The sequence below is a fragment of the Budorcas taxicolor genome, chromosome 4 (genome assembly GCF_023091745.1).
Source record: "Budorcas taxicolor isolate Tak-1 chromosome 4, Takin1.1, whole genome shotgun sequence".
Classification (NCBI taxonomy): Eukaryota; Metazoa; Chordata; class Mammalia; order Artiodactyla; family Bovidae; genus Budorcas; species Budorcas taxicolor.
In genome coordinates, this window is record NC_068913.1 from 26,804,733 (window position 1) to 26,826,190 (window position 21,458).

Here is a 21,458-nt window from a genome sequence, read left to right on the forward strand (position 1 = left end):
TCTTTGTGACCCCATGTACTACAGCCCTCCAGGTTCCTCTGTCCATGGAATTCTCCAGGCAAGAATACTGTAGTGGATGGCATTCCTTTCTTCAGGGGTTCTTCCCAATCCAGGGATCAAACCCAAGTCCCCACACTGCACTCAGATTCTTGATGTCTCAGCCCCTAGGGAATCTGTATCCACCAAAGAGAGATAATGAATTTAGTATCCACTTTAGTGATCAATGTGAGTAAGTACTTGACTCAGAGGTACCAAGTGGCCACATCCCAGAATAGAGTCAGGCCTAAGCTGAAGGGAGATCTGGGATTCACTTGTGGATCTCATTCTTACTATGTGACCTGGAAGAAAGTGCTTGGTCTTACTGAGTTTCAGTTTTCCCATCTACAAAATTGGGAGCAATAATATCTACATTAACAGCATGACAAAGAAAAAAAAAAAGAAAGAACATTATAAAACACCTACAGAAAGTAACATTATGAAACACCTAGCATGAGTGCTAAAGACATTCTGGTGTTAAACGTTGACAAAAGTGCATACACTCAGATAGTTTCTCTCTCTATTTTAAAAGAGATACAGTGGAGTTTACTATGCCTCTTCCGGGAGCAGGACGAGTGAGATGAAGTGGAAAGGCGGGGCCAGCTATCCCTGTAATTTAATGTCCTTAGATTCTAAAGAAAAGTACCAGCAAATTTGGTTCAACTCAGTGTTAGAGGATAGGAAAAAGAAGAGACATTCTTCCCACCATCACCAAATTACATCTCAGCGGGAGTCACACAAAGTTACAGTCAGTGCTAAAATGCAGAAAGTTCTTGAACATTTAAAAAATCGCTGTCATATATAAATTTGATGACAAAATGAGTCCTAAACTTGAGAGGCTTCCCTCATAGCTCAGTGGTAAAGAACCAGCCTGCCAAAACAGGAGACATGGGTTCAATCTCTGTTCCAAGAAGACCCTACATGCCGTTGCTCAACTAAGCCCATGTGTCACAAGCCTGGGGACCACAACAAGAGAAGCCGCTGCAATGAGAAGCCCACAGCCCATAGCCCCAGTGAGAAGCCCACAGCCCACAGCCCACAGCCCCAGTGAGAGGCCCACAACCCACAGCCCCAGTGAGAGGCCCACAGCCCCAGTGAGAAGCCCACAGCCCCAGTGAGAGGCCCACAGCCCACAGCCCCAGTGATAAGCCCACAGCCCCAGTGAGAAGCCCACAGCCCCAGTGAGAGGCCCACAGCCCACAGCCCATCGTTGTGCTCTCCACACTAGAGAAAAGCCCACACAGCTATGAAGACCCAGCACAGCCAAAAATAAACAAACTGTTTTTAAAAATAAGTCCTAAACTTGAACTGGCTGGGGCTTCCTGGTCATTCTTACATTGAACATAAATACTGATGACTTATATACAAGTTTCATTACAAAGTAAGGTCCCAAATCATCCTGGTGATGTGATATAATGTATGACATACAGCAGTAGCTTCTAAAAACACACAGTAATCAGAATTCCTACATATATGTAGCTCAAGAATTTCAAAGAAGAAAATCTGACCAGTGGAAATAACCACATTACTTACAACATGGAGTTCTTGGAGAAGCAAGAGGTAATACATATAAAAAGCTTTAAACAATGCCTTGCACTAAGTGAGTACCCAATAAATGTTGTGTTCTACAAGTACCTAGAAAAATACTTTGAACATTGACATAGAAAGGCAACAGGTAAATGGGTAGTCTGCTATAAACCATATTGTACTTTAGAATTTTTTCTTAAAAAATCTAAGTTTCCCTCCTCCTATACTCGGATGTATTTCTACTACAAGGCCTCAGAAACAATGTTAGCACAAGTCATAAAGGCAAGTAGAAATCTCAGGTGAGCCAACAAACATTTGAAACTGCCAGTGTGGTAAGACCTGAAGTTCTAAACACAATAAAGATTATTTAGAAAAAAATCAACTCTGAATGACTGCAGAACAGACTACAAGAATGCTTTTGGAAATTAATGTACAAACTAATAGGCCAGAGTTTTTGTTAAAATGCAGATTGTGAATTAATGTGGCAGGGCCAGACGTTTTGTATTCAAGATCTCTGGTAATCCAAACTCTACTTGTCTAGAAACCCAAAGAGAGTAAGAAGGCCCTTAGCAGTGGTCCTCAAAGTGTACAAGCAACATCACAATCTCTTGGAAAATTATTAGAAATGCAAATCTTAAAGAATATAAGGAGACTGTTCTCTAAATTATCTGTTTACATATAGACAGATCAATTTCTCTGAGAATTGTCATTCAATTGTTAAGTCGGGTCTGACTCTTTGTGGCTCCATGGACTGTAGCATGCCAGGCTTCCCTGTCCTTCCCTATCTCCTTGAGTTTGCTCAGACTCATGTCCATTGAGTCAGTGATGCCATCCATTCATCTCATCCTCTGTCATCCCCTTCTCCTACCCTCAATCTTTCCCAAGATCAGGGTCTTTTGCAATGAATCAGCTCTTTACATCAAGTGGCCAAAGTATTAACCCTTCAGCATCGGTCCTTCCAATGAATATTCAGGGTTGATTTCCTTTAGGATAAGCTAGTGTGATCCCCTTGCTGTCCAAGGGACTCTCGAGTCTTCTTCAACACCACAATTCAAAATCATCAATTCTTCGGTGCTCAGCTTTCTTCATGGTCAAACTTTCACATCCATACATGGCTACTGGAAAAACCATAGCTTTGACTAGACAGATCTTTGTCAGTAAGGTGATATCTCTGCTTTTGAATATGCTGTTTGGGTTTGTGATAGCTTTCCTTCCAAGAAGTAAGTGTCTTTTAATTTCATGGCTGCAGTCACCATCTTCAGTGATTTTGGAGCCCAAGAAAATAAAATCTGTCAGTGCTTCCACTTTTCCCCCTTCTATTTGCCGTGAAGTGTTGGCCACCTGATGTGAAGAGCTGACTCATTTGAAAAGACTCTGATGCTGGGAAAGATTGAGGGCAGGAGGAGAAGGGGACGACAGAGGATGAGATGGTTGGATAGCATCACAGACTCAATGGACATGGGTTTGGGTGGACTCCGGGAGCTGGTGACGGACAGGGAGGCCTGGCGTGCTGCGGTTCATGGGGTCGCAAAGAGTCGGACATGACTGAGCAACTGAACTGAACTGAACTGATGGGACCAGATGCCATGATCTTAGTTTTTTGAATGCTGAGTTTTAAGTCAGCTTTTTCACTCTCCTCTTTCACCCTCATCAAGAGGCTCTTTAGCTCTTCCTCACTTCTGCCATTAAGGTGGTATTATCTGCATATCTGATGTTATGGATATTTCTCCCTGCAGTCTTGATTCCTGCTTGTGATTCATCCAGTCTGGCATTTTGCATGGTGTACTCTGCATATAAGTTAAACAAGCAGGGTGATAATATATAGCCTTATCATACTCCCTTTTGAATTTTGAACCAGTCCATTGTTCCATGTCTGATTCTAACTGTTGCTTTATGACCACATACAGGCTTCTCAAGAGACAAATAAGGTGGAAAAGTAGAATACTAGAATATGTTAACTAAATAAAACAATTTCTCTCTGCAAACAATTTCCAAAACTAAAGCCCTTGCAATTATACTTAAAATGGAAGCTTTTACATGATAAAGTCTGCTCTTGATATTAATAATATATAGGCAAAGTATTGAAATGTGTAGAATCCTCACTGAACCATTTACCAACTTCTTGCAAAATAGATCAGTTCCATTTTACCTAGGTACTAGAGATAAGACTTTGTAAAGAAACCAAACTAAGTTTTTAATCTCCTTCTGTTGAGAATATAACCAACTACATCATGGTTTAGGCAACTTCTCCAGAGTCATGTTTATACATTGCCTGACTCATATGTAAATATATGTGAACATTTTGATTTATAGCTATAGATCATCTGCTTGCATACACACAGATGCCCAAATCATTATATTAATAGTTTGAAACACATAAACCACAAAAAAATATAAAGATAAAATACAAATACAGAATGTCACACACAGAGAAGAGATTTCAGTTTTCTGAATGTGAAGCCAGATGAACCCTAAACAGGCTTTGCATAAAATAAGATTTTAAAAAAATGTTGCATTCACAATTCCCACTCAATGTTTTCTTTTTTTCCCCAACTTTAATCAAGGTCACATCTCAGTCAGTATCTTAGTACATCATTCTGTCCTTAATCTAGTTTTGAAGGAGTAAATTACAAACAGATTGTAAAGTACCACACTTGCTTCAGTATTGGGGGTGGGCCCCTCTGATTTTGGCTAGGACCATATACACACGTACACAACAACAACAACAGTGCTGTCCAGAGACAATTGATGGTCACAGCACGGGAAGGGAGGGAGGGAGGGTAGAGTGCCGCCAGCATCTATTAAGTAGAGATCATGCAACTACTATGATGCCAAAAATAGTTCCCTGAACAAAGAAGTACCTGGCCCAAGATGCCAATAATGCCAAGGTTAAGAAATTGTGATGTAAACTGTGGAGGTTGCGAAAATACAGAATGAACGCATCTCGTGCATCATCATTACACTCCTAGCAAAGGGTCAAGCACATTTAATAAATATTTATTGATTATGAAAGAAACCACTTCTGTGCAGTTGAGCTCTTAAGAGAGATGAAAAAAATGAGAAAAATATTATTACGTATATAATACCTAAAATCACAAAGCAGAATCACAGTCATTGTCAAAACTAAAAGGAACTAAAGATCATTCAGACCAATTTCTCTTTTTCAGAAAAATTTTTCTCAGGCAAAAGATGCTGTCTAATGTAATGTGTTGGCAAGTGTTGAGAGGAGATAGTTTTCTGAATAAAAACAAAATACATTTACAAATTAAAATGTCAGTTTTCACTTCTACAATGTCAATGTCACCCACTTTTCTCAGATTAATAAAGTATTTCCTTCATAAAAGTTAAACCAATGTAACATAAAGCATGTATGATAGTCGCTGAGTCATGTCTGACTCTGCGACCCCACAGACTGCCGCCCGCCAGGCTCCTCTGTCTATGGAATTCTCCAGGCAAGAATACTGGGGAGGGTTGTCATCTCCTTCTCCAGGGGATCTTCCCAACCCAGGGACTGAACCCAGGTCTCCCACATCGCAAGCAGAGTCTTTACTGTCTGAGTTATCAGGGAAGCCCCAACGTAAGTCATAATAAGTGATATTTCAAAGCAGGAAATAAAATAAAGTAATTATTTTTCAAAAAGACAAATCACAGACCTCCCTGGTCTACAAGATTTATACTTCTGAGAAGTCAGGTCTTTAAAATGTCATGAGAAATTCTGAACTGGCTTACGGTTTTGAAACACAGGAACTGACAGTCACAAGGCCAAACATACCCTTAATAATTGATTCAGCTGCATACAGATCTCGTTTGTAGGTCACCTAGAGGACAGATAAACTTCATTAGATTTAACAGAGTAGAAAGGAATGTTAAAGCAATAAAATAATGCCCCCAAGGAAATTCTTGATTTTGGAGAAACCATAAACACACAACACTGACAAGTTTTAAATTATAACATCAGTTTATTCAGAAAAAAATACATTTGCTTCTACAAATGCTTGAAGATCTGTTTTTAAATCTTTAAGTAAATTCAGATGTTGTGTGGCAGTTGTTACCAAAGTCTTATTAATATAAGAATCATATCAAAGAAAATGTGGTAGCATTTACATACAAGTATTAGAATTATTATTTAATAGTAAGGTTTTTTGTGGAAGGAAATAAGGAAAAGAATATATTTGAAAAATTACCAAATTGCATGTTCAGTTGAAATGAGATGATTCTCAAAGACCAGTTCACAGTGAGGGTCTTCTGAATTGAGTTTATCTGTGTACCCTCAGATAAGGCTTACCTTTTTAATATTTTTACTAATACATGACTGACAGAGACAGCCTGGAGGCTACCATCATGAATGTAAGAAAAATCATGATCTGTGCTTAAGAACAAACAGCCTCTTTGCAATTCTAACCTATTCCTTGTATATAACCTGCCATGGGCCTATAGCAGATAGTTCTCAGACCACATGCAGTGAGCCCCAGTACAGAACATGTCAGATGCATTGCACTGTAGCTCATCACAGAAATGAAGAACAGAGGAAATAATTAAATCTATTAGTAAGTACTCTAAGGTCTTAGGAGCTTATCATTCAAGTGCTCAGACGATGCGAGTGTCTCAAAACCCACTTTGAGAAATAATGAATACCTTTTCATATCGATAATTTGGGCAATTTTTCTCCAGATTATCTCCAAACTAAACTTGTGCAAAAACTGTTCAGCTAAGTGATTCACGGCACTTTTACCCAAATAGGTTTCCCTGTTATGCCTAGATCCCAGCAGGTAAACCACCCTGGCCCAAAATCTATACCTTACAACTCAGAACTAATGTAAAGGTGACTTGTATGACAAATGGAAAGTTCCTCAAGCAGTCAACCAATCTATTAAAATCAAGTATGACATTGTTAAATTATCTCTAAAACAAGCAATATCCACCAGAACCAGTACTATAGTTACTGATCTAAAATATAGCTCTATTATCTGGGGGGAAAAAAAAAGTAGTAAACAGACAGTTAAAGCTTCAGACTAAGCATTTTACCAAATTAAAGACTGCATTGATCTCATTCACTCATTCAATAAATATATCTCAAATAATGCCACATCATAGGTCCTGTTCTAATGGCTGCAATAGAGCAATGAACACAGTGAGCAAAACTCAATCTGCAGAAACAACATTTTAGGGATATACTTTTCTTAGAAGAAGTGAATAAAGTATATTTGTTTCCATGAAAACCCAAAGTTAACTAGACAGCTGAAATCAGCACTCAATATTTGCAATTTAGATGAGAAAAGGCTTTTATTCCCTTTAACTGTCTGCTATGTAAGGTAAACTCAGAACAGTAATTAATGGAAAGATGCCTAATTACTATAGCTGATTTTTCATTCCTTCCTGCTTTCTTTGAGGAATATAACTGCATTCCAAATTTAAACAGAATAACTGTGAAAGTGCTTTATTCTTTTTTTTTTCCCAAATAAATCTATCTTAACAATGAGGTTTTTAAAATAAATAAAACTTGGTCTCAAATACTAAAATGACTTTTCTAGCATACTTGCAAAACAACGCTTATGCACTAAAATCAGTCTTAAGAATGAAATATATGTATTACTACCCAAAGGTCCTTGGGTACTACACTAATATTCAAAAAGAATCTGTATAAAGAGAGACAGCTAAAATTCTTTTTTTTTTTTTTTTGGCTGCACTGTAAGGCTTGCAGGATCTTAGTTCCTCAATCAGGGATTGAACCTGCACCCTCAGCAGTGAAAGTGGTGTGGAGTCCTAACCACAAGACTGCCAGCAAATTCCCCTAAAATTTGAATTTTTTTTTTTTTTTTGGTCTACATTTTCCTATTGGCTATCAGTTCAGTTGCTCAGTCATGTCCAATTCTTTGCAATCCCATGGACTGCAGCACACCCGGCTTCCCTGTCCATCACCAACTCCCAGAGCTTGCTCAAACTCAGGTCCACTGCATCAGTGATGCCGTCCAACCATCGCATGATGTGTCACCCACTTCTTCGGCCCTCAGTCTTCTCCACCATCAGGGCCTTTTCTAATGAGTCACTTCTAGGGGGAAGCGGGACACAATTCAACCCCAGCACCATGCACGAAATGACTCAGCAAGGGAATGAAGAGATGCGCTTGGAAAGGCCAGCCTCCACTCAGTGCATGACATTTGCCACACACACAACGGGAGCAAGCTCCAAGGTGCGAGGACTAAAACTGTGCTTCTGTGTTGCTGGTGGAAGCGGTGAAATTTGAGATTTAATGCAAAAGACACTGAAGTACATCTGTGGAGTTCAAGTGGAAAATTCAAAGAGCTTTCTTTCTACCTGAAGACCTGAGGGTGCTTCACACATTTAAAGAAGGCTCAGAATACCCATGAGAAACAGATAATAACACAGCCCTCTCAAAAAAATGAGCAAAGAGTCCAGAGGGTGTTTATATGTTAGTAGCAATAAATGTCTTGAGGTTTCATTTATTTATTTTTAATATAGCCTGTAAAGTAAGTTTAGCAGATCTGTAGTGATGTGAGTCAGGATCTTGCACAAAACACCTAATTGGTAATTACTCAAATCCAATGAGTAAGTGTATCACCATCTATCACATATAGAAAAAAATAAACAAAAATAATAAAATGTTGACCTGATGGATTAATGATATTGGGAAACTCTTAAAAGAGCAACAATACTGTATTTATTTTCTCCACCAGGCAATAAATCAGGCATGTCAATATCCTGTAATCTTATAACAATTTAAATATGTATGAGACAATCTTAGCATGTAGCAAGGCCCATCACATGATTGTACAAAATACCTAACACATAGGGCTTCTTTTTGTTTTTATGTTAATGAAGAACTATGCTTTTTGATTCATATTAGCTCAGAATTAGGAGGAATGTTTACTAGCCAGATTTAGATGGATGCTTTATAAAGATTTCATCCAATATTTCCAAAGGAGCAGTACTTATTCAAAATTATGATATGACCCTACAATTCTATTTCAGAATACATTTTTCAGTTTACCACATTTCTACCCAATGAAACCAGGAGAGTCGTGCTGTAAAGCACTCCAGCCTCAACAGGAACATGCAGTATGATAATGCTACAACCACTTCATTCCTCCTAAAGAAAGAAGTCTGTCATGAAATCAGTCAAGCCTGACCACATGAAAGAGCACAATGCCTCTTGGAGGTGGTGAGTTCTTCCAGGCACCAAGCCTACTGGGTCAAAACTACTGCAGATATGTGTTTCAATAACACATTAAGTTGGAGCTACCATCCTAGGGACCAAGAGGAAATGTTGTTGCTGTGAGGAGCAGAATGGCGCCCTCAATACAGGTGAGAGTAGGGCTACACAGTAAAACATTACACACCAAGAACATACACAAAAATTGTGAACAAAACAATCTTACTGGCTAAATGGGATCTGTTTGAGTAAACTATCCCAACATGAATTTTCATGCAACCGAGCAACAGAAATAATACCATAATTTGATGGATCAGAAAACCCACTGAGACTCTTTAACACCTTTAATGTATACATACACACATACTTTTATTCCTGGAAATACTGTTTCAATATGATGCCAAATGTTTTTAAACTTCTCTATTTTCTAAAGCACCTGGAAAGTATCAGTACTTGCAGAGTATGTCTTCAGGAATGACACATCAACACAGAGCTAAGTACCAACTTCCATACCTTCCAGAGGTCAGGGGATCCTTCCACGAGTTTTGCTTTGATATGACTGTATTTTAGAGCCAAATGCAAACACTCAGTTCCAAATTCCAAGTCATAGTCACTACACTGGGTAGGAAGAAAAAAGAATTAAGAAGTTAAAATATTAATATAATTTATTTAATTATATTATTTAATTTATTTAAATAATATTAAATAATCTTTCAATTTCATAATCAATTGCATATAGAAGAGCCTAGAGAATTCACAAACTCTTTAATTAGCTATTGATTAATTAAGTTAGATTAATCTTCTTCATGCCCTAAAAGCCAAATGAAACCAATAGAAAACAGAAATGTTGTAATCATGTTTTTAACTGCCTGAATAGTTTCGGTGAAAGTTGCTCAGTCACTTCCAACTCTTTGAGACCTCATAGACTGTAGCCCGCCAGGCTCCTCTGTCTATTGGAATCTCCAGGCAAGAATACTGGAGTGGGTAGCCATTCCCTTCTCCAAGAGATCTCCCCAACCCAAAGACTGAACCTGGGTCTCTGACTTTGCAAGAAGATTCTTTACTGTCTGAGCTCAGGTGTCAGATAAATACAATACTTTATTTCCTTTGCTCAAAAGCTACATTTCCAAACATGTTTGTAAAATGCCTAAAGGTATGACTGAGGATGACCATATCAGAACTCAATTTAACAAATATACCTATCCATAGTGAAGTCGCTCAGTTGTGTCCGACTCTTTGCAACCCCATGGACTGTAGCCTACCAGGCTCCTCTGTCCATGGGATTTTCCAGGCAATAGTACTGGAGTGGATTGCCATTTCCTCTCCAGGGGATCTTCCCAACCCAGGGATTGAACCTGGGTCTCCGCATTGTAGACAGATGTTTTACCATCTGAGCCACCAGGGAAGTCATACCTATCCATAAAACCCCAAATCTCTCATATTTATCCAAAAACACTGGCAGGACACAGCTTTCTTATTGCTATTTTAAATAACAACAGATCTTTTTAGAGGATATATTTTGATTCTGAACACGGTACTGTATCAGTCTTCCATTAAGAGAAAAAAAAGTGAATGCCTATCAGATTTAGTAAAATATAAATAATATTTTTTAACACTTTAGGCCAAACCATCCAAATGACCAACATAATGCAATTAAATAATGGTCACTAGGTATCTATCATGTCCAAGCTTTCTTTTAAGTACCAGCATATAAAGATAAATGAGACATGTTTTGTGTTCTCAAGGAACTCAGGTTTAAAAGAGGAGGCTGATTTATAACAAATATTTTGTAACAGAATGTGATAGATGGAACATTAGCAGAATATTTACAAGTAGACCAGGAGATACAGTATTTAATTCTATGTAAGGGTACTAGTGAAGCCCCGTTAGAGGAAATGGTCTCTCATCTCGTTCTAAAGACTGAATAGGGACTTCCCTGGTGGTTCAGTGGCTAAGACTCCACACACCCAATGCAGGTGCGCTGAGTTCAATCCCTGGTCAGGGAACTAGATCCCACATACTGCAACTAAGCCTTGGCACAGATAAATAAATAGTTTTTAAAAATAAAATAAAGACAGAATAAAACTCAAGGATACAGACATTGCAGACATCTGCTGGATTTGCGTTTTACCAACAGCACAACCATGACTTACCTGGTGGTTCAGATAGTAAAGAATCTGCCTGCAATGCAGGAGACCAGGGTTCAATCCCTACGTTGGGAGATCCCCTGGAGAAAGAAAAAGGAACCCACTCTAGTATTCATGCCTGGAGAATCCCATGTTCAGAGGAAATTGGTGGACTACAGTCCATGGGGTCACAAAGAGTCGGACATGACCTAGCAAATAACACACATACACAAGAGCATATCCATATAAGAGAGACTGCAGGAAGGCAACAATATGAATATGACATTTAGAACAATTTGCCAATTTTTATTTTATTGGAAATTACAAACCCTACATTTTAATGATTTGTGAAGTTAATATGACAAGAAAATATACCATCAGGTACATATAGAGTCCCAAATTAACCAGAACTGTTTCAGTTTAAACCTCTATTCTTATAAACAACATAACATGACATTTTTAAGAAATGTCATGATATGTCCAATATACAATATAACATGACATTGAAGAAATTTAAGAAATTTCATCTTTAATATAGTATTATCAACACTTCAGTTCAGTTGCTCAGTCATGTTCAACTCTTTGTGACCCCATGGACTGCAACATGCCAGGCTTCCCTGTCCATCACAAACTCCCAGAACTTACTCAAATTCATGTCCATCCAGTCGGTGATGTCATCCAACCATCTCATCCTGTCATCCCCTTCTCCTCCCACCTTTAATCTTTCCCAGCATCAGAGTCCTTTCCAATGAGTCAGCTCTTCCCATCAAATGGCCAAAGTATTGGAGTTTCAGCTTCAGCAACAGTCCTTCCAACGAATATTCAGGACTGATTTCCTTTAGCATGGACTGGTTGAATCTCCTTGCAGTCCAAGGGACTCTCAAGAGTCTTCTCCAACACCACAGTTCAAAAGCATCAATTCTTCAGTGCTCGGCTTTCTTTACAGTCCAACTCTCATATCCATACATGACTACTGGAAAAACCATAGCTTTGACTAGACAGACCTTTGTTGGCAAAGTAATGTCTCTGCTTTTTAATATGCTGTCTAGGTTGGTCATAACTTTCCTTCCAAAGAGCAAGGGTTTTTAATTTCATGGCTGCAGTCACCATCTGCAGTGATTTTGGAGCCCAAGAAAATATTCTGTCACTGTTTCCATTCTTTCCCCATCTATTTGCCATGATGCTGTGGAATCAGATGCCGTGATCTTCGTTTTCTGAATGTTGAGCTTCAGTCTCCTCTTTCACTTTCATCAAGAGGCTTTTTAGTTCCTCTTCACTTTCTGCCATAGGGTGGTGTCATCTGCATATCTGGGGTTATTGATATTTCTCCTAGCAATCTTGATTCCAGCTTGTGCTTCATCCAGCCCAGCGTTTCACATAATGTACTCTGCATATAAGATAAATAAGCAGGGTGATAATATACGGCCTTAATGTACTCCTTTCCTGATTTGAAACCAGTCTGCTGTTGAATGTCCAGTTCTAACTGTTGCTTCTTGACCTGCATACAGATTTCTCAGGAGGCAGGTCAGGTGTCTGGTATTCCCATCTCTCCCAGAATTTTCCAGTTTGTTGTGATCCACAAAGGGTTTGGCATAGTCAATAAAACAGATATAGATGTTTTTCTGGAACTCTCTTGCTTTTTCAATGTTCCAACGGATGTTGGAAATTTGATCTTCGGTTCCTCTGCCTTTTCTAAATCCAGCTTGAATATCTGGAAGTTCACAGTTCATATACTGTTGAAGCCTGGTTTGCAGAATTTTGAGCATTACTTTGCTAGTGGGTGAGATAAGTGCAATTGTGCAGTAGTTTGAACATTCTTTAGCATTGCCTTTCTTTGGGATTGGAATGAAAACTGACCTTTTCTAGTCCTGTGCCCACTGCTGCTACTGCTGCTGCTGCTGCTAAGTCGCTTCAGTCATGTCCGACTCTGTGTGACCCCGTGTACTGCAGCCTATCAGGCTCCTCTGTCCATGGGATTTTCCAGGCAAGAGTACTGGAGTGGGTTGCCATTGCTGAGCTTTCCAAATTTGCTGGCATATTGAGTGCAGCACTTTCACAGCATCATCTTTTAGGTTTTGAAATAGCTCAATTGGAATTCTATCACCCCTAATAGATTTGTTCATAGTGATGATTCCTAAGGCCCACTTGACTTTTCATTCCAGGATATCTGGCTCTAAGAGAGTAATCACAACATCATGGTTATCTGGGTCATGAAGATATTTTTTATATAGTTCTTCTGTGTATTTTTGCCACCTCTTCTTAATATCTTCTGCTTCTGTTAGGTCCATACCATTTCTATCCTTTATTGTGCCAATCTTTGCTTGAAATGTTCCCTTGGTATCTCTAATTTTCTTGAAGAGATCTCTAGTCTTTCCCATCCTATGTTTCCCTCTATTTCTTTGCACTGATCATTGAGGAAGGCTTTCTTATCTTTCCTTGCTATTCTTTGGAACTCTGCATTCAAACAGGTATGTCTTTCCTTTTCTCCTTTGCTTCCCTTCTTTTCTCAACTATTTGTAAGGCCTTGTCAGACAACCATTTTGCCTTTTTGCATTTCTTTTTCTTGGGGATGGTCTTGATCACGGCCTCTTGTACAATCCTGAACCTCCATCCATAGTTCTTCAGGTACTTTGTCTATCACATCTAATCCATTGAATCTATTTGTCACTTCCACTATATAGTCATAAGATATTTGATTTAGGTCATACCTGTAGCTACATACAAATAAATTATGCTTTAGTAAACTTTACCTGTCTCCTGAGAAACCTGTATATGGGTCAAGAAGCAACAGAAACAACTGGACATGGAACAACAGAGCAGTTCAAACTTCGGAAAGGAGTACATCAAGGCTGAATATTGTCACCCTGCTTATTTAACTTATATGCAGAGTACATCATGTTAAATGCTTGGTTGGATGAAGCACAAGCTCTAATCAAGACTGCAAGGAGAAAAATCAACAACCTCAGATATGCAGATAATACCACTCTAATGTCAGAAACCACAGAGGAACTGAAGAGCCTCTCAATGAGGGTGAAAGAGGAGAGTGAAAAATCTGGCCTGAAACTCAACATTCCAAAAAACTAAAATCACGGCATCTGGTCCCATCACTTCATGGCAAATAGGTGGGGGAAAGTAGAAGAAGTGACACATTTTATTTTCTTGGGCTCCAAAATCACTGCAGATGGTGACCACAGCCATGGAATTAAAAGAAGCCTGCTCCTTGGGAGGAAAGACGTGACAAACCTAGACAGCATGTTAAAAAGCAGAGATATCACTTTGCCAATAAAGGCCCTTATAGAAAAGCTACTGTTTTTCCAGCAGTCATGTACAGATATGAAAGTTGGACCATAAAGAAGGCTAAGTACTAAAGAATTGATGCTTTTGAATTGTGGCACTATAGAAGACTCTTGAGAGTCCCTTGGACTGCAAGATCAAACCAGTCAATCCTAAAGGAAATCAACCCTAATTTTCATCAGAAGGGTTGTTGCTGACGCTCCAATACTTTGGCCACCTGATGCGAAGGGCCGACTCATTGGAAAAGACCCTGATGCTAGAAAAGACCCTGATGCTAAAAAAGACTGAAGGCAAAAGAAGGAAGCAGTAGAAGACGGGATGGTTAGATAGTATCACCAATGCAATGCATATGAATCTAAGCAAACTTCGGGAGATTGTGAAGGACAGAGAAGCCTGGCGCACTGCAGTCCATGGGGTGGCAAAAAGCTGGACATGACTTAGTGCCTAAACAACAACAACAAAATCTCCACATTCTATTAATGATGCCAACATCTACACAATCTCATCTAGTAGTATGCAAGTAAGGCCAATCTACAGTAAGAGTAACTATTTTTGGTTAAATCCCAAAGTGAAATGAAAGTCACTCAGATGGGCTTCCCTGGTGGCTCAGCTGGTAAAGAATCCGCCTGCAATGCATGAGGCCTGGGTTCGATCCCTGGGTTGAGAAGGTCCCCTGGAGAAGGGAAAGGCTACCCACTCCAGTATTCTGGCCTAGAGAACTCCATGGACTGTACAGTCCATGGGGTCGCAAAGAACTGGACACAACTGAGCGACTCACTTCTCTCTCTCTAAACCCCAAAGAAGACTACCAATAACCCTTTTCCTGCCTCTCTTTCCAGATGCAGGATACTGAACATATTCATGGGCAGCCTTAAAAGTGCTCACAAAGTGCATACTGAGAAAAACAGCTTCTTTCTTCCCATCTCAGGAATGAGACGTACTTGATGCTGTGCTCCTGCCAGTCATGTGATGCACCAACCAAGAATGACAACAGCTTACAAAGCGCAAGAAGTCTTCAGGACTCCAATCAACAGAGCCAGTAGGAAACAAAGAAAATGACGGATCAGATACTTCCAAAATATACACCCGAAACAGAAACTGAGCAATCTTGGCAGAAATACTCTGAATCAGTCATTCACTGTATAGAATAATTTTTCAACTATTTATGGGGTTTGGGGGCCTCCCTGATAGCTCAGTTGGTAAAGAATCTGCCTGCAATGAAGGAGACCCCGATTTGATTCCTGGCTTGGGAAGATCCACTGAAAGGCCAGGCTACCCATTTCAGTATTCTTGGGCTTCCCCAGTGCCTCAGCTGGTAAAGAATCTGCCTGCAAAGCAGAAGACCTGGGTTCTATCCCTGGGTTGGGAAGATCCCCTGGAGAAGGGAAAGACTATCCACCCCAGTATTTTGGCCTAGAGAATTCCATAGACTGTATAGTCCATGGGGTCTCAAACAGTTGGACATGACTGAGCGACTTTCACTTCAATTATGGGGTTTTGGTAATGTTTTTGCATTAAACCTTACTTCTATGGTTACCTCAAAAAAGTGCATACTTTATGACAAATTAAAATCTGAATTTGTTTCTCAAGAACGTGGATGCTGATTTCTACTGCCTAGGATATGAAAAGCTAGCAAAAGTCATGCTCATCTGAAGAACAAAAGAAAAAAGCAGATAAACTACACAAACAGAACTGTTTCTTGAAACCATCAGAGCTGAGGTCACAGGATGACTGAGTAGTGCTAAGTCTAAGAACAGGCATGCCTCCCCCCAGAAGTAGAAGATGCCATCACCAGCTCACCTACAGCAGAACACAAAAGGAAGAAACATTGCGTCCCATACAGACGGTAAGATAAAGTCTCCTAAAAGATGTCAACAAACTATAAATACTGAATAGAGGCAACTAGGAGAATATAGAACCTCTGAGAAATACAAACACAACATGAGTTAATACCTCATTCAGGCTTTTCTTTAGCAACCCACTGCTGGGTGCTCATCAAATTCTAAACTCAAGGTAACCACTAGACAAATGCTTTATAAGGTAAGAGTAAGAAGTCAATAGGAATAAAAGGGAATCATAAAATCAGAAATTAATACAAAGGCAGGCAGGAAAAAGAAAAGGAGCAAAAATAAAGCAACCAGCAAGATGGTAGATTTTAATGAAGTAAGTTCAGTTGGTAAATCATCTTCCTGCAATGCAGGAGACCCGGGTTCAATTCCTGGGTCGGGAAGATCCCCTGGAGAAGGAAATGGCAACCCACTCCATTCTTGCCTGGAGAATCCCATGGACAGAGGAGCCTGGTGGGCTACAGTCCATGGGGTCTCAAAGAGTCGGACACGACTGAGCAACTAAACCACCCCCAAGTCAATTAAGGTGTAGTTGCACAAAATGTGGACATTATCAGGCATGGGGGCCAAAGTGTTATCACTGATCACACGAAAAACATGCAAATACGTAGATGCTGAGAATCCTCTGCCTCCCTGAACCTGGAGCCCAAACTAGTATTAATAATATTATCCTATCAATAACCTCAGATATGCAAATGATACCATCTTTATGGCAGAAAGCAAAGAAGAACTGAAGAGCCTCCTGATGAAAGTGAAAGAAGAGAGTGAAAAAGTTGGCTTAAAGCTCAACATTCAGAAAACTAAGATCATGGCATCTGGTCCCATCACTTCATGGCAAATAGATGGGGAAACAGTGGAAACAGTGTCAGACTTTTATTTTCTTGGGCTCCAAAATCACTGCAGATGGTGACTGCAGCCATAAAATTAAAAGACCCTTGCTCCTTGGAAGAAAAGTTATGACCAACCTAGACAGCATATTAAAAAGCAGAGACATTACTTTGCCAACAAAGGACTGTCTAGTCAAAGCTATAGTTTTTCCAGTAGTCATGTACAGATGTGACAGATGGACTACAAAGAAAGCTGAGTGCTGAACAATTAATGTTCTTGAACTGTGGTGTTGGAGAACTCTTGAGAGTCCCTTGGACTGCAAGGAGATCCAACCAGTCCATGCTAAAGAAAATCAGTCCTGAATATTCATTGGAAGGACTGTTGCTGAAGCTGAAACTCCAATACTTTGGTCCCCTGATATGAAGAACTGACTCATTTGAAAAGACCCTGATGCTGGGAAAGACTGAAGGCAGGAGAAGAGGACAATAGAGGATGAGATGGTTGGATGGCATCACCGACTCGATGGACATGAGTTTGAGTGGACTCTGAGAGGTGGTGATAGACTGGGAGGCCTGGCGTGCTATAGTCCATGGGGTCACAAAGAGTTGAACATGACTGAGAGACTGGACTGAGCTGAATATTCTCCTCAGGCATCACCCCTTGGCACACTATTTACTGTTCAGACCGGTCACTTTAGAATGAAATTCACAATCAACAGCCACCCCCACCATAAAACTCACAAAGTACAACCAATCACCAACATATACACATGAACAGAAAAGCCAGATATAACTGAAATGCAACGAAAGACTAACATGAAAGATAAGGTCAAAATGGCAAAAAATGTTTTGTAGAAACTTCAGACTTAAAGCAAGTAGGGAAAACCGCTAGACCATTCAGGTATGACCTAAATCAAATCCCTTATGATTATACAGTGGAAGTGAGAAATAGATTTAAGGGCCTAGATCTGATAGATAGAGTCCCTGATGAACTATGGAATGAGGTTTGTGACACTGTACAGGAGACAGGGATCAAGACCATCCCCATGGAAAAGAAATACAAAAAAGAAAAATGGCTGTCTGGGGAAGCCTTACAAACAGCTGTGAAAAGAAGAGAGGCGAAAAGCAAAGGAGAAAAGGAAAGATATAAGCATCTGAATGCAGAGTTCCAAAGAATAGCAAGAAGAGATAAGAAAGCCTTCTTTAGCAATCAATGCAAAGAAATAGAGGAAAAGAACAGATTGGGAAAGACTAGAGATCTCTTCAAGAAAATTAGAGATACCAAGGGAACATTTCATGCAAGGATGGGCTCGATAAAGGACAGAAATGGTATGGACCTAACAGAAGCAGAAGATATTAAGAAGAGGTGGCAAGAATATGCAGAAGAACTGTACAAAAGAGATTTTCACGACCCACATAATCATGATGATGTGATCACTAATCTAGAGCCGGACATCTTGGAAAGTGAAGTCAAGTGGGCCTTAGAAAGCATCACTACGAACAAAGCTAGTGGAGGTGATGGAATTCCAGTTAAGCTGTTTCAAATCCTGAAAGAGGATGCTGTGAAAGTGCTGCACTCAATATGCCAGCAAATTTGGAAACCTCAGCAGTGGCCACAGGACTGGAAAAGGTCCGTTTTCATTCCAATCCCAAAGAAAGGCAATGCCAAAGAATGCTCAAACCACCACACAATTGCACTCATCTCACATGCTAGTAAAGTCATGCTCAAAATTCTCCAAGCCAGGCTTCAGCAATACGTGAACCGTGAACTCCCTGATGTTCAAGCTGGCTTTAGAAAAAGCAGAGGAACCAGAGATCAAATTGCCAACATCCGCTGGATCATGGAAAAAGCAAGAGAGTTCCAGAAAAACATCTATTTCTGCTTTACTGACTATGCCAAAGCCTTTGACTGTGTGGATCACAATAAACTGTGGAAAATTCTGAAAGAGATGGGAATACCAGACCACCTAACCTGCCTCTTGAGAAATCTGTATGCAGGTCAGGAAGCGACAGTTAGAACTGGACATGGAACAACAGACTGGTTCCAAATAAGAAAAGGAGTCCGTCAAGGCTGTATATTGTCACCCTGCTTATTTAACTTCTATACAGAGTACATCATGAGAAACGCTGGACTGGAAGAAACACAAGCTGGAATCAAGATTGCCAAAAGAAATATCAATAACCTCAGATATGCAGATGACACCACCCTTATGGCAGAAAGTGAAGAGGAGCTAAAAAGCCTCTTGATGAAAGTGAAAGAGGAGAGCGAAAAAGTTGGCTTAAAGCTCAACATTCAGAAAACGAAGATCATGGCATCTGGTCCCATCGCTTCATGGCAAATAGATGGGAAACAGTGGAAACAGTGTCAGACGTTATTTTGGGGGGCGCCAAAAATCACTGCAGATGGTGACTGCAGCCATGAAATTAAAAGATGCTTACTCCTTGGAAGAAAAGTTATGACCAACCTAGATAGTATATTCAAAAGCAGAGATGTTACTTTGCCGAGTAAGGTCCATCTAGTCAAGGCTATGGTTTCTCCTGTGGTCATGTATGGATGTGAGAGTTGGACTGTGAAGAAGGCTGAGCACCGAAGAATTGATGCTTTTGAACTGTGGTGTTGGAGAAGATTCTTGAGAGTCCCTTGGACTGCAAGGAGATCCAACCAGTCCATTCTGAAGGAGATCAGCCCTGGGATTTCTTTGGAAGGAATGATGCTAAAGCTGAAGCTCCAGTACTTTGGCCACCTCATGTGAAGAGTTGGCTCATTGGAAAAGACTCTGATGCTGGGAGGGATTGGGGGCAGGAGGAGAAGGGGACGATGGAGGATGAGATAGCTGGATGGCATCACGGACTCGATAGACGTGAGTCTGAGTGAACTCTGGGAGATGGTGATGAACAGGGAGGCCTGGCGTGCTGCGATTCATGGGGTCGCAAATAGTCAGACATGAATGAGCGACTGAACTGAACTGAACTGAGAAACCACACAGTCAATAAAGATTTAACAGTCCCAGAATGATAGTGTTTATACTCATAAAATAAGGATAATATTTAGAAGGGTAGAAAACAGAAAAACAATATGAGTCAAAGTCCAATATGTTAATAAAAATCAGCAGAACTTAAAGGGTCTGGAGAAGCAAACAACCAATAATTTTTAATTGCAGTAATAAAGAACGAGTCCCCAAATTTAAACAATGTTACAGAATATAGATGAAAATACACCAAATCCAATGAACAAAAACAAAAAGTCTCTTGTAAAGAAGCAGGAATCCAAACTGGACAAGACTACTTAACAGCCAACAATGAAAATCAGATAAATAGTCGAAGAATTTCTTCATAATTTAGAAGATAGTGATTGTCAATATAAAATCATAAAAGCTATATATCCTATCTGAAGGCAGAATATGGACTTGCAGAAACATTGAAAGTCTCAGTAGAATTTTAGTTCCTATGTACTTTTTCAATCTAGGTTTCTTAACAGGCCGAAGAATTGATGCTTTTGAACTGTGGTGTTGGAGAAGACTCTTGAGAGTCCCTTGGACTGCAAGGAGATCCAACCAGTCCATTCTGCAGGAGATCAGTCCTGGGTGTTCATTGGAAGGACTGATGCTAAAGCTGAAACTCCAATACTTTGGCCACCTCATGTGAAGAGTTGATTCATTGGAAAACACCCTGATGCTGGGAGGGATTGGGGGCAGGAGGAGAAGGGGATGACAGAGGATGAGATGTCTAGATGGCATCACTGACTCGATGGACGTGAGTTTGAGTGAACTCCGGGAGTTGGTGATGGACAGGGAGGCCTGGCTTGCTGCAATTCATGGGGTTGCAAAGAGTTGGACACGACTGAGTGACTGAACTGAACTGAATATTTCATTATCTGGAAGGACCACAGTGTATGTGTGTATAAGGAAATCTTGGTTGCTCCCAAGTTTTGGTGACTATGAATAAAGCAGGTACAAATATTGAAGTGTAGGCTTTTGTATAGATACAAATTTTCCACTTATTTCAGTAAGTGCAACTGCTGTATCATATGCTAAGAGTATGTTTAGTTTTGTAAGAAACTGTCAAATTGTCTTCCCAAGTGGATGTGCCATTTTACATTATCACCAGCAATGAATTCTGTATGAAAATGTGAATTAAAAGAACAATGAGATATCACTATACATCTATTAGAATGGCTGAAATCCAGAACACTGACAATATCCAGAATTGGTGATGATGTGGAGTATCAAAATCTCAGGTTCAATGCAATCCCTATCAAAATACCAATGCCACTGTTCAAAGAAAGAACAAATAATTTTAAAACTCCTATGGGACTACAAAAGACTCTGAATAGCCAAAACAATGTTGAGAAAAAAGGGCAACGCTGGAGGTATCATAACGCCCTGATTTCAAACTATATTACACAACTATGGTAAAAAAAAAAAAAAAGAAAAAAAACCAATATGGTACTGGCATAAAAACAAACACCTAGTTTAAAAGAACAGAATAGAGAGCCCAGAAATAGTGATAGGCTGTCACCATCATTTAATTGACACCAAAGAAGACAATAATATACAATGGAGAAAACACAGTCTCTGCAACTAGCGGTGCTGGGAAAACTAGTCAGCTACATGTAGGTGAATAAAACTAG

General features: G+C 39.8%; 1 protein-coding gene across 1 annotated transcript in view; it reads right to left on the reverse strand.

Annotated features, from left to right (window-relative positions):
* Positions 1–21,458, reverse strand: part of CRPPA (CDP-L-ribitol pyrophosphorylase A) — a 372,890-nt gene that overhangs the window by 257,330 nt on the left and 94,102 nt on the right. Inside the window, exons 4-5 of the mRNA XM_052638722.1 lie at positions 9,248–9,352; positions 5,336–5,381 (exon numbers count right to left, since the gene is read on the reverse strand). Of these exons, the coding sequence (XP_052494682.1) occupies positions 5,336–5,381; positions 9,248–9,352 (151 nt within the window). The remainder of the gene's footprint in view (positions 1–5,335; positions 5,382–9,247; positions 9,353–21,458) is intronic.